General features: G+C 50.2%; 1 protein-coding gene across 3 annotated transcripts in view; it reads right to left on the minus strand.

Annotated features, from left to right (window-relative positions):
* Positions 1-2,736: 2,736 nt before the first annotated feature.
* The window catches only part of AFAP1L2 (actin filament associated protein 1 like 2), a 65,418-nt gene continuing 54,161 nt past the window's right edge, over positions 2,737-13,993 (minus strand). For all 3 annotated transcript variants that reach the window (XM_041415605.1, XM_041415604.1, XM_041415606.1), the window contains 13 exons: positions 13,504-13,683; positions 12,836-12,925; positions 11,982-12,066; positions 11,263-11,367; positions 10,527-10,738; positions 8,739-8,884; positions 8,090-8,201; positions 7,205-7,444; positions 6,951-7,116; positions 6,570-6,737; positions 6,115-6,296; positions 5,339-5,467; positions 2,737-4,991 (listed from right to left, as the gene is read on the minus strand). In XM_041415605.1, the coding sequence (XP_041271539.1) occupies positions 4,965-4,991; positions 5,339-5,467; positions 6,115-6,296; positions 6,570-6,737; positions 6,951-7,116; positions 7,205-7,444; positions 8,090-8,201; positions 8,739-8,884; positions 10,527-10,738; positions 11,263-11,367; positions 11,982-12,066; positions 12,836-12,925; positions 13,504-13,683 (1,842 nt within the window). In that variant the 3' untranslated portion in view covers positions 2,737-4,964. The remainder of the gene's footprint in view (positions 4,992-5,338; positions 5,468-6,114; positions 6,297-6,569; positions 6,738-6,950; positions 7,117-7,204; positions 7,445-8,089; positions 8,202-8,738; positions 8,885-10,526; positions 10,739-11,262; positions 11,368-11,981; positions 12,067-12,835; positions 12,926-13,503; positions 13,684-13,993) is intronic.

The raw sequence follows: 13,993 nt of genomic DNA on the forward strand, positions 1-13,993 counted from the left end.
AGCTGGCTGCAGTCCAGACCGACTGCTCTCGAAAGCAGAGTGCATCCTGTTTGTGTGAAGGGTCCCAGGGACCCCCCTTCTCACCCTGCTGGCTTTGCAGCTCCCTGGGGATTTTCCTAACAGCATCATTAGCTCGCTCCTCACAGGCCTTTGTCCTCTGCAGGATCAGCCTGCCCTCAAACAGCAGCGCACTCACATTGCCTGGGACGGCTCTGGAGCTGGGACCTGCCCTCCTGGCCTTCTGCAAGTGCTTCTCCTCGTGCTGTTTGCTGAGCACTTCAGCTTGTGGCTAATGTGGTGAAATCTGTTTGTGAGTTCTTTATTTTAATGCACAGGTATTAATTATACCTGTGGGCTGCACAAGGAACAAGGCAGGCTTGGCTGGGTCCTGACCTGGAAAAACACTGCATTTTTACCATCCTGCTGGCTTTAAGCACCACAGGTACACAAACATCTCTGTGTGATTTAGGAAGCAGAGTGCAAAATCTCATGCTGGAGTCAAGAATTTAATGCTGGGCAGGATTTATCTATCTCTGTGCATCCATTTGTCAAGTAGAGATGATGTGAGAGATTGGAAACTCATGAGTTTTTGGGCTCTGAGTACAGCTGGATGAGGTCTTAGTGCCCCAGGGATCCCCACATGTCAAGGATCTACATGTGACCTTCCTCCTGACATTCCTGCTGAAAGCAGGTGATTCCTGAAGCCTTGGGTAGATGCTCAGACACTTTCTGGCAGCAGCAGCACCCACCAGCTCTCCTTTTGTCTGAGACAAAGCACTTTGCAAGGTAAGAAAGTCACGGGCATTGGGAGGAGATGGGAAAAGCCAGCCTGATAATTAGGATCTATGGGATGGTCGAGAGATCTGCTGATCCCACAGGCAAGCAGGACACTGCTGAGCATTTTTTGGAGCTGTTTTCTTCTTAAAAATGTGACTTGAAGTTCCTGGCTAATCTGTAGGCCCTTTTTCTTATAAATTTTAATTTAGAAAGAGTAAGTAGATAAGTGGCTTGAGTCTCTGACATGATCCCTTATTCAGTTCACTCTCAGACTTGCCATGATTCAATCAGAAGTCTTTAATGAGCCTTTACCTGATGGGAGCTCATTCCCTTAAGGCTGGGTCAATATTTGAGGCTGGCCCAGGCTCTGGGGAGGTGGGGTCCCTGCAAAGCCAGCACTAATCCTGTCTGGCATCACAGGAGCTCAGAGGATGCTGTCTGTGCCAGCTTGTCATGAGTGTCTGGGCTGCTGTTGCCAGTGGAGCTCTGAATTAGTCTCTGAATCCTGGAGGATTGCTGGGTGAGCTTTGGCTGGTCCTGGACCACTGCTAACTCCAGGAGAGAGCTTTTTTCTCCTTTAAAAATGGGATTTAAGCAAGTGCTACGATTTTCAACCCCTTTAGTCTTACACTCCCTCAGCAAACTGTTTGTGGTGAGTAAATGTTGGACGGCAGCTGTCCTGCAAAGGCTGCAGCAGGGAAGCTGGGGTTTGATCCCACTGTGCCATTCTCCCTGCATACCAAAAGCCAAGGCCAGCCTCAAGAAGTCTGCTGATACTCCCTGTAAAGCCAGCTGGCTTCTTCAGCTTCAACCCCCCTGCAATCTCACTCTGCAGTAGAAGTAAATTAATTTGATTCATACCTGAGACATCTTACATAAACATTCAGGCCAACTTCTCCACTGATATGATGTAATTTTTTTTTCTTTCCTTTAAAATCTGTCACTTCTGTCTTACTGGGAAATTAGCATGCTCACTAGCAGCCTTGGTGTGCTAGTCAGGAATACCCAGGAGCTTTTGTGGGGTTCTGTGTATCCAAAGCAAGAAATGTGGAGGTACTTAAATGAGAAACTTGCTAAAGAAAATGGTAGCAGGAAATTTCCCTCCAGAAGGATATGGAATTTTTCTGGGGACACTTCAGGCCCCATTGTGGCCTGGCTCCAGTTGGAGGATTGCAGTGTAACGTCTAACAAAGCAGCAATTTTACCAGCTGGAGCTGATACAGGGGTGCTCTAAAGCAGCTGTAGGCAATGGGGCAGAGATGCTGGGGAAGGACAAAAGCAGCTGCTGCTGCTGTGCACTCAGTGCACAAAACCAGCCCCCAAAATGGAGTTATTTGGGGATTCCTGGGCTCAGAGGCTGACAGGACACTAAGGAGCTCCTTGGCAGGTTTGTGTCAGGGGTCAGCTCGGAGAGGCAGGGAGTGGGACCTGGCCCAGGAATTTGTGCTGCAGCTCCAGTGCCTCCCCAGGCTGTCTGTGGGAGTGGAGCCACCAAGGGATATTTCACACGTGTCTGTTTTGGTGTCCATTCTGTACAGACCTCAACTGTTTTCTTTTATAACTTTTTTCTCTCCTTCCCAGCTAAAGCCCATCCCGGTTTCCCTCAGACTGCAGCAGGCACTAAGCCTGCACACAGTTGCTATCTAGTGGCCAGAGGATGGTAGTGGAAGGTTTTTCACTGCTGGTTCTGTGCAAGAGGGCTGCTACAGAGACACAGGTAGGATATCTGTTACGTGTCTTCCTGTAAATTGTCGGGGTTACTGCTGTTTTTCAGCGTGTTAGATCTCTGAAAATTGTTTTTCTTGATGGTGCAATCACTACTATTTAAGCTATAGTTCACTGCAGTTGTAGACTGCATAGCTAAGGATGTGTAGTAACTAATGTATTGGGGATTTGATGTACTTGAAATCTGTTGGAAAATACAGCTGGGACAAGCCCCATTACGGAGAAAACCACTGCTAACATAATATACTCAACATTTTATTATAAAACCCTCTAAAGCGCCACTTTATAGGTCACAGTTACAACAAAGGAAATGCCTTGAGTTAGGAAAACAATGGGGACACAGAGACATTGTTTAACATTTCTTGTTTGGGGAAAGTGTGTCCTTCAGGACTTGCCTATGTTTACCATTCCCTCATGGAGACATCCCAGCGGGAGCACTGAAGCTGACTGGGCTGTGAAGGGGAAAGCAGAGCTGCTCTTGTCCACGGCTGTCTCAGTAGCACTGTGAAATGTCTGGACAACTCCTGGAGGATGACAGCGGGGTGTCACGGATATTCAGGGTACAGAGAGGGGCTCCTGCCAGCTCATCATGGGCCAAAACAAAAGCTTCATGGAGTCTGTGGCTTTCTGGTGCTCTGGAGAAGGAAGTCCCCAGACTTCCTGGATCCTGAACCAGAGTCAGCAGTTTATTTGCATGATTTTTTCCTATGTGCAAAACCTTGCACAGGGCCAACCGGCCAGCTGAGGCTCCAGAGGCCTGGCATTAGCAACTCCTACATCTGCACCACAGTGGAAACTAAAGGGTAAAAAAAAATGGGAGCACAGTCACCTTTCTTGCTTCCAGGATACCCTGACCAAGTGTTTTGTTGCACCCTGGCTCTGTGGTCCTTGTCAGGACATTCTCACCCCAATGACAGCACCAGCTCTGGGTATCAGCCCTGTGCTCCCACTGGCTGTTTGGCCTTTGTGTGAAGAAAGAACAGCCCTTTAGAGAAGGTCTCAGGCCTCTCAAATATTTTCAGGGGTGAGGGACGTACAAGATTTATCCTGCCTGCCTTTACATTGGCTTTGGTGTAGCCACCGGACCCCAGGGACAACCCATCCTGGGAACTGGTGCTGCTTTAACTTTGGAGGGTTAGAACAGCTCCAGCCCCTCCAGTCAACCCAGTTCCTGAGCCTGGGTCTGAAGGCCATCAGAGGAGACAGGAAAAGGTGTATCCAGGCCATCACACATGTCAGCAGGTTACAGGGAGGGGAGGAGTGCATAGATTTCTCACAACCCACTGCCACCCTTCAAATTTCAATGTCTTTAAGTTTAGCAGTTCCAAATCTCCAACCTCTTTCATTAGAAAGCTTGGCTAGGCTAGAGAGGGGTGGGCTTTGTGGGCCATGCTGCCAGGGCCCAAAGGCTGTATTAATGATCAGGAAATAAGGGTGACAGCACCAAGAGGTCCAGCAGAGCCCTGGCAGAGCAGCCTTACTGCAGTGGGGAGGGAGACAGGGGCAGAGGGATGGCTTCAGCTGCAGCTCTGTGAGGATCAGACACCATCACAGCATGGGAAAGGGGATCCCTGAAGGATGCACTGGGATCCAGCTTTCCCATGAAACAGCTGAGCAAGCCCTCAAATATTACTTTTTTATTTTCTTTCTTCCTTTTCCTTTTTTTTCTTTTTTTTTCTTTTTTTTTTCTTTTTTTTTTTTTTTCAGAATAAACTCCTCAGGTGAAGTAAGATCTTCAAGAAAGCTAACTGAATCTGCCTGGCAGGTGCTCTTGGTGCTGCCAGTCTGTAACACAGCTTACAGCATGAGAAGGTGAGCAGCTCAATATTCTAGCAAACCTGCAGCTGGTAGGAGATGCTGGAATGCATCAGGACACTGATTAGAAATGCCCTGGACAGGCTGCTGTGTGCTTCTCACTCATGTTTGAAGAATTGCTCACATGTGGGACAGCCCTTGGCTGAAGGCTGGATGAAATGCAGCTGAGTGATGACTGGCAGCAAGACAGGTTAAGAACTTTAGTTGACTCCAATTTATCAGGACAGGTACAAACTCACCAGGCTGAGGAACAGCAGAGGTTCCTTCTGAATCCACTACAGTCACTAATATAGAAACCTTAATAACTCATTGATAAACCTTCAGAGTAGAAATACACAAAACACCCCCTATGTACAGTAACGTTCTTGTTTACATCAGCTGGGTTAGGACTTTGATGGAAGGATTGCCACTGGTTGTTATCATTTTAGCTACGTGATTGGGATTTGTCTGGAAAGAGCAGGTTCATGAGGGGTAACTCGTGTCAGCAGCTGTGGACTCCAGCGCTGCGTCTGAGCCGTGGGCGCGACGTGGAGGAGGCACTTGGTGTGTGGTGGTGCTGAACACCCAACCTCCACCACAGATGGTTGAATCCCCTGGGCCATGCGTGGGCAATTCGAGTCTTTAGTCCATCTCTGTACAATGAGCTTCTAACTAGCTCCCTTCTTCTCCCATTCCTGCCAGGGAATAAAGGCAAATTAGTCGAAATGCAAAGCAGGCAACCGTAACGTGCATGGGATCAACATGGTTGTCTGGTGCCCAGGTGATTTTGGCTGCAGGGTGGGTCAGGGTTATCTTTAAGCTATAAACAATGCATGTATTTATTCATTTAAATTGTAGGCAAGGCAAACACAGGTGAAAAGACTGGAGGAAAACCAGGCTGACGTGTCTGAATTGTGTTGGTCAGGGGTGTTTCCCAGACATGGGACCCCCCCACAACCCCATCCCATCACAGCCAGTTTGCTCCACTGCCAGAAGGGAAGAGCAGAAGCTGTCCCAGACAGATTTTACTGCTGTGCCTCACCTTAGCTTTCTGTAGGACTGTTCCCTTTCCCGTGACCATGACAGATAAGGGCCGGTTTTTTAAAGCCGTTGCTGAGTTGACCGGTGAGTTCTCTGCGCTGTTTGCTGGACTGGCACCTTTTGCCTGAACCTACAATAAAAATCATAAAAATGGTTATGACTACAGACTAATGAGAGAGATTGCTGCCTTTTCCCACCATCTCCTAGTCACAGTGTCATCCCACTCACATGGAGGTGCATTTTTTCAGTGACATGCCAATTTCACAAAAACACCAGGGGAGCTTGTGGTGTGTTTGGATTTTGAGGACTCTAGAATAAGAGATACAGAGCAGGGTGCAGGTGGTGGAGATCTCCATTTCATGGGAAACAAGTTCCCAAGAAGGAATTTAGATGCCTGAATCTCCTGAAAAAACCATCCCTTAGCTCAGTCAAGTGCAGAAGGAGCTGAGTCCAGACCTGCATGGCTCTGGAGGGTGTCACTCAAGGTCCCACAGGAAAATACAACCACTCTCCAGAGCTCCATCCACCTTTCACTTCCCCATTACTGCTGTTACCTCATTAGATTATTATTACATAATGTATATTATATATAATAGTCAATACAGACATATTAGCTATACATTCATACAAGATTGTATATTCATTCATTCATACAAGATTGCATATTACACATAATAATGATGCTATTATTAATTATTAAATTTTTAAGCAGGGTGAGACCGTGTGACTGCCTAGCTGCCAGAAAGCTGCTGTGCCTCCCAGGGGTGCCCCACATACCCGTGGGGCTGTGTTCTCCAGGTGTGTGGTGTCCACAGCTGTGCCCAGTGTCACCGGGCCAGACTCTGCCTTCTTCAGGTTCTCCTTCACCTCCACCAGGCTCAGCTCCAGGTCCACCCTCTGGCTTTCCTTCCTTTTGCATTCTTCATCTATCTCCTTCAGCCTCTGCTCCAGGCTCTTGTCTGTGTAGGAAGAGGAATCTTGGTGCCTGCTGGGAACCTGAGGAGCTCCTGAGGGGAGCAGGGATCAGGGCATGTCCTCTACATTGTCCTTGGGTTTTATCCCAAGAGGGACTGTGGCTCTTGCTCTAGTGCAATCTGGGTTAGGTGGTTTGGCTCAAAGCACCAGGTTCCCCCCATCTCTTCTGGTCCCAGAAGGGCCAGGTTCATTGCCCCCTCTTTCTCCACAGCCCCACCTTGGCTCATTCCCACACATCCCACCTTGCCCTGCCCTACCTGTGCTGCCCCCAAGCATTTCCTTCAGCTCCCGTCTCTCCTTTCGCAGCTGGGTGAGCTGAGCTCGGATTTCATCCTTCTCCTTCTCCAGCCGTTCCTTCTCCTCCGTGAACCGTTTCACCTCTGCCTCTGTCCTGTTCTTGCCCAGCTTGGTTTCCACTGCTGCTGCTGGAAACAGCCCACCAACAACAAGCTCAGTCAGGGGGAAAAAAGCAGGAGGGGGAAAACCTTTTCAGGTGCTTGAAAGGAAAACAAGGGAAGGTCTGAAAAGTCACCAACCACTAGAGTCAGCACACAGACTGCTGGAGAGCAGAGGCAAGTCAAATCACAGGGCACCACCTCTCTTTAAGCACCCTCGGGCCACCTGAGCAGCTCACCCACCTGGCAGTGGCATCTTGGGCCGGTGTGCAGGCAGCAGCTGGGGGCTGCCCGCTGGAACTGGGCCCGCTGGCACCTCGGGGGCCACACTGTTCTGCTGCTGGGTCTGGATTTTGATAGCAGGCACCTGTGGCACAGCCTGCTCAGGCTCTGGCTTCTCTGGGTGTTTCTGGAAAGGAGAAATGAAGTGGGAGGATGAGGAGTAGGGAAGTGGCTCAGTGATTCAGCCTGGTCTGGTATCAGAGTTTGGACAGTACCTGCTCCGAGGTCTCTGCTGCCTTAGCACAGGGCTCAGCTTCCCTGGCCGTGGGGGCTGTCTCAGCTGTGCTCTCTGGGGCAGCCTTGTTGGCAGCCCTCTCCAGAGATGGTGAGCCGAGGGGGGAAGACTGGCATGACATCTTGCCAGCACAGTGTAGTAAGGACTTCACTGGGGTGAGATCCAGATAAACTCTGTCTTGATCCCCCTCCAATTTGCTCTCACTCTTGGGTACTTCTTCCTGCAAAAGAGACCATCTGCTGCAACTGGAAGTACAAGAAACATCTCGCTGCAGAACAGCACTATCTCAGGCAATCTGGAGTATTTTCCAAAAGTCTTAGAGGAACTAAAATGCCAGTCTCTGAGTCATTCCACAGAGGCCTTTCTGAAGTACTGAAGGAAAGGCCCCTCCTGTTTTCCTTCAATAGGTCTCTCTGATGGCAGCAGCAGCCCCATGCAAGGATATCACACTGTTGTACATCCAGCAACCCATGCCATATTCTTTGCCTTTCCTGAGGTGACAGTCCCATTCCCAGCATGACCCATTGTTCTTGTCCTTTCACACAGGACTTGCTCTTACAGGCATAAAAAGGAATTTTGAAAGGCTAGGCTCCAAAAAGCACACTATCACCAAATAATCCATGCTGTTTGCTGAAGAAAACTGTGGAATTTTACCCCAGCTGCCTGAGGATCCCTACAGCTCCTTTCTGGAAACCTCTCTCCCATTCCTTAGCAACTCCTCTCCATACTTGGTTCTGCTCCATTGCAAAGGCCAGGATCTCCCCAGGGGCTGGGGATCCCCCCTCTTTCACTGCTGGAGACTCCCCATGGCCAGATGTTGGCTGTGGTCCCCCCAGAGCTCCCTGCAGCAGGGCAGCTGTCTTACCACAGGCAGGTCTGGCAGATCCACGTCGTCGTAGAGCTCATCCTGCTGCACCCTGCCCTTGGGCAGGTTATCAATGTAGGCGTTGGGCTCAGAGTATTTCCTCTGCATTAGGCTGTGAACAGGACATCCCATCAGGGGGACTGGATTTGCTGCATGACTCTGCAGTGCTGCATTTTGAGACATCTGAGAACACCAGTGCTGAGGTCTGGGCAAGGCCAGGCAGCCAGATGCAGGAGAGGAGAAGGCAGAGCCATACAGAGCAGAGGGGTTGCTGCTGCTGCTCCCCAATAAGCACCACCCACCAGAGTTGGGCTGTACTTCCCCTGGGCTCTCTCCTTTCTCACCCAGCCTTCAGCCACAGCAGCACAGTCACCCTGCCCCAGTGGCATGATGGACTGGGTGGCTGAGAGCCCAACCTTTTCTTGCAGCCACTCAGGCACATGCCCCATGGCAAGCTGCAGCTCAGCCAGATGCACCCTGGTGGGACAGGAAGTGCTCTCCTGTCCCAAAAGAAAGTGACTGAGCTGCAGCTGTGAATTTACCACCCATTTCCATGGCAGCCAACCTCCCACAAGTGGAGAGCCCCCTGCTCTGGCTTGCTTTCCCTCGACCAGCCCCATGCAGCCCCAACCCATTACCAGTGACATACAAGAAGGAATTCTTCGCAGCGCTCACAATGCAGGACACCCTGTCAGCATCCACGTAATCGTAGGTAAATTCCTCTGGGTCTGTTTTCGAGCCTGACTCCGACAAGAGGAGGCCCAGCCAGTGGCCCATTTCCTCTGAGGACTTTGCCTGCAGGGTGATCAGACAGACAGGACAGGTTGCAGCAGTGGTTTCTCTGCACTCACAGGGCTGATGCTGGCTTAGGTTGGGTAGGGAAGCATGCTGGCAATCCCCTGGGCTTCCAAGAGGAAAGATGAAATGCTGGGTATTGATATAAACCTGAGGCTGCCTTAAAAGTACAGCTCTGTGTATGGACTGATTCAAAAATTTGGCAGCTACGTAAATGCAGCTCTTTGCTCTGCTCCTTCCTAAAATTTCGAGTCAGTCTGCATTTTCCTTTCAGTCATGATCAACTCAGCTGTCTACAAGAGTAAGAGAAGCGTCTGGGGCTGGAGATGCTGGCAGGGAGCAGCTGTGGATGAGGAAAGCCTGCGGGTTTTGTTTTGCACCAGCAGAGTGCAGCAATGGGATTGCCAAACAGAGGCAAGGAGACCCGAGCCTGAGAGGTCCCAGAGCACAAACCCCTTCCATGGTTCTTTTCACAAGAGAAGAGAGGAGTTCAGAGCAACAGAGTCGTTGCTTTAACATGGTCAGTACCCAGTGCTACTGACCATGGTCAGCTGCAGTGAGCAGTCTGACATTTTGCAACACAAAGAGTTAAATTCTGTGCCACGAAGTCAGCTCTAGCAAACAGCCACGTGCACCTCCCAGTGCAGGGGACTCCACCTGAAGCAAGAAGAAGTTGGCTGATGCAGCCACTTTTTGCACTGATTTCAGGAGTCAGAGCAGTAACCACAAAGTAAAATTCAGGGCAAGTGAATATATATACACTTTCCAAACTGGAAAGTATATTTTAAGCTTTCAGTCTGTTTTATTTAGCAGAGACTTCAGTCCCTGGGAAGCCTGCCAGCCAGACAATCCGTACATTGAGTCTGACATCTCAACAAAATACATATTCTTCCATTCACAAAAGGTAAATTTTCCCAGCACCTTTTCTTCCCATCTGTAATTGGGTAAAATTTCTTAGATACAGACAGACCCTGAATCAGAAACAACAAAAACATCTTCCAATTTCATGGCATGCCCTCAAAGTCAGTTGTTTAGCTATAAATATTCCACCCACTGGAAAAATACAGGAAATTGCTCACATTGTCCACCTCCTACTATAACCATGCTGTCGTCAGAGAGAAGTAAGATTAGAGATAAACAGTCCTGGATGCAGGCAAAGGAAAGTAACAGATGGAGATGAATTCACTTGCACTTTCAGGGGCAGATCTGTGATAGGATTACTTGGGATGTGTGCCCCGTGGCTTTGGGGCTCTGCTATCAAAACATGCAGTTCTCTGTTCCTCCTGACCACAGCCTTAAATCCCTCGAGTGGCATTGTTCTCATCTAACATTAACCATCTGCAATGCACTCCACAGAACTTTATTATCCAAGGTTATCCTGCAGTGGGGGGGAGATGGGAATCTCCAGAGGACCCCATGTCCCCCCCTAAAATGAGTGCCTAAGATGAAGGCTGAGAGGAGCCAGCATCACACACAGCCTGGATTACCAGCGAGGTGGGACACAATTCTAGGTGACCACAGGCAGATGAAGCTCTTCAGGCTCTGTTTTGTTGGACTGACATTCCTCTGGAGGCATTTAGACCTCCTAAGGTACCCAAGCTGAGGGTTTTAAGCAGAGCTTTCTCAGAGACAGACACCCTACCTCCAGAACAACCCGTTCTTCCCCGTTGTGCAGGATGCGGAAGGAGTAAAGATGATCAGGGCTGGGCTCTGGGATGATCTCACAACCTGCCAGACTCAGGGGCAGCTGAGCCAGCTTGCTTCTGTTCCTGTCCTGGTAGAAATGGAGGTGCCCATCTTTTATCTGACACCACCGTGATTTCCACTGGCTGTTCACCAGCACATTCAGGTAACCTGCAAGTAATCACAGCTCATTAGACACATTTTCCATTTAATCCATATTAATTTGTGTGCCAGGGGATCTCTAAGGGGTAAGTTATGAGATCACCACACAACACAAAGTCATAGGCACCAACAAAGAGCAAAAGCACAAAGACCAGCTATGCTATCCACACAAAACAGGGTGAAAAGGGTAAAAATCTTGAAAATGAGACCCTTGAAAGTCAGGATAGCTTGGGAGCAGCAAGTTGGCTGCAGCTGGTTGGACAAAGTTGGTCCCAGGTGGTAAATACAAGCTGACCCTCACAACTCTCCCTGCACAAATGCCCTGTGTGTGCATGTTTGGCATTACCCACCCCTTCCCCCTGGGTCACCCTGAGAGCCACAGGCACCACAATCTGCATGGATTTACTGGCAGGACCACCTGGCATGGGCACATTTGAGGAGAAGGATGATGCCTGGTGCTCATCCTGCCCTGAGAGAAAATGAGATCCAGCCCTGAGACAAATCCCTGCACAGGGACTCATGCTGCCACTTACTTGAAGTCTCCAGGGATCTCTCTGGGCTATCCAGGGAGCTGGACTTCTTCCTCCCAAGGTTCATCAGGTTGCTCAGTTTCAGGCCTGTCGTGCCCTTCTTCTTAACTACCAGAAATGAAAAAGACACGTGTGTGGCTTTCCCAGCTCCCAGCCGGGGGTCCTGCCCCCACCTCACACACATCCCTTGCAGAGAGCAAACCTGCAATTCAGGGACAGGCTGGAAAAGTCCAAAGCCCAGGGAGTTCAGGGGAAGATGGCATCAGTAAGATCAGTTAGGGATTTGTGGAAGATGCTAATCTGTCTACTTTATAAGTGGGTTGGCTCTCACAAAGGCCAGTCACTGCAGGAGCAGTGGGAGGTGCTTGCACAGCCTTTGCTGGGCAGTTACCAACCTCCCTTCACTTTCCTACACCACAAACAATTTAATTAAGGACTCACTCATTAACATTTACTGTATTCAAGTCTTTTCCTCTCTAAAACAGGGATACAAGATGGGAGGGGGAAAGTTTATGTCCAAAGAACCTCATCAACATTCTCCTACTGAGCACATCAGTCAGTGTGCTGATGTGCCTGTGGAATCAACAGGTAATCCTGGTAAGAATATCAAATTCCCAGGCAATGAATGCACACAGAGCTTTCATCAGGTGTGTTTGAGGTGGCAGGAGCTACAGAAGGGTCAAGGGCCCATCTTCCCTGTCATTCCCAGGGCAAAGTTTTACCATCTTTTGCCTCGGCTGTCTCCGCGTGGCCGTCGGTGCTGCTCCCGCTCTCGGAGGCTGCAGAGTATCTCTCGGGCACCTCCACCTGTCAACAAGCACCAGGCACAGGCTCCACAGATGCAGGTGACCCACTCTTCCAGCCAGAAGGTGCTGCAAGGACCTTTTCCCCCTTCTCCCATATTATGAGGTCCCATTCTCTCTGGAGCAGATGCTTTCACCCGGCCATGCCCAGCCAGCTCCCTCACACTGTGCCCTTCCCATTGTCCTGAACATGCCCCACGCCAGCTGGGCTCACCTCTGAGGAGACAGTGGCACCACTGGGGCCACCCTATGGCTCCTACCCTGCAGCCTGCCTGGTGGGTGCATTTGACAGTCCCAACAGTCCCTATAGGGGGCATGGGCAGCCAGGTGCCCAAATAGGTCCATTTTGGGTGCCCACCAGCGACTCAGGAAAGTCTCTTTGTTCTCCCACTGTTTTGGAACAAGCTGCTCCCAGGGGAGCGTCACCTAAACCTGGACTAGAGATGGCCCAAGCCCTGGCATCCAAGGGTCTATGACCCTCCCAAAGCTCTTGGAGAACACAACTATCCCATTTGCATGAGATAGCAGCTCCTGCCCTAGACAGTGGGTAGCCAAATGCTGAGTTCATCTGGGAGGGAAGATATGGAAACAAAATTAAGAAGCAAAGGAAAGTTAAGATGATTCCAAGAATGCTTCTTTTCAGCAGCACAGCGGTCTGGTTACACTCATATCAGTCTTTGCTTACCTAAAATTAAGGCACCTACACTACTATCTGTTGAAGGAACAGGGCTGGAAGCCTAAGTGCTATCTCTGTCTGTAGAGACAAGATGTACCTTTGGGTAGCTGAGGCGCTGCGAGTCTGGGATGTACTGATTGCCTTCACTGCCTCCTTCACAGAGCAGACCACTGGTCTCTTGGATTACCTGTGCAGAAAGGGAAGCCAAAGCCTGTGAGAGAGCTGCAGTAACAGGATCAATTAATCTGCCCCAGCTAGGACAGGCAAAACCACATCAGCCTGGGAGACCCGTGGTTTACTGTCCCTGTGACCCTGGGGACTGTCCTGGTGCTGCATCAGGCATCCAGCAGCAATTGCTGGATCCAAGTCCCCGGGAGAGGCTGCCAGCAAAGGCAGCCCTGGCGTCTCACAGCCCCATGGCTGTCCTGAGCTCCAGGAGGCTCCTCCTGCTGCTGTCCCAGGAGAAGGGTGACATTTACCCCTGCCCTCAGCCAATTCAAGCTGGGGACCCACCCCAGACATTTTCCCCACCGCCCCCACCACAGCAGCTGGGCTGGGAGGTCCCCATGTGGCCTCAGCACACTGAAGGCAGCAGGGAGCTGCAGGAAAAATCTATCCCAGGACATGAAAATGAAGTGGTATATTTGTATAAAGGCTTGCAGTGGGAAGGGAGCCAGAGCACACAAGGACAGGGCTGAGATAAGATCTGCTGTCCCAGCAAAGCATGGGAGCACCAGTGGGACAAATCCTGAAGGTGCCACTGACCCTGAGCCACTGCTCTGCCTGGTCTTTGCTCTGCAGCCCCAGCACGATGACATCAGCGTTCGTGGGGATGATCTTCAGCTTGTGCTCTTTCTTCCTCACTTGCTTTTCCTTGTGAATGACTGTGCAGCCCAGCAAATTGACATCCAGCTGGGGGTTGTGGTCCTTGGAGCTCTTGTAGCACTGGGGAAGGAAGACAGGAGCGGGTGAGAGGCAGAGGAGGATCCTTCCTGCCCACTGGCACGAACTCAACCCCACAAGTGACTCTTGACTGAACACAAGAAGGTCCTACAGCTCTAACAAGTCTGCACAGACTACACACAGGAGATCCCTGATGTACAGGTACACACACATCTGACTGCATGCATATATGGTCTGAAATACCTTCTACTGACACAGGATCAAGTATGTGGTTAGCCTCTGGGGTGAGTATCACTTCTGCTCAACCACCTCGTAAAGATTACCCAAAAAGTATCCCTAGACATTTTGGGGG

This window comes from Onychostruthus taczanowskii, unplaced genomic scaffold (assembly GCF_017590055.1).
Source record: "Onychostruthus taczanowskii isolate IOZ18803 unplaced genomic scaffold, ASM1759005v1 scaffold5, whole genome shotgun sequence".
Lineage (NCBI taxonomy): Eukaryota > Metazoa > Chordata > Aves > Passeriformes > Passeridae > Onychostruthus > Onychostruthus taczanowskii.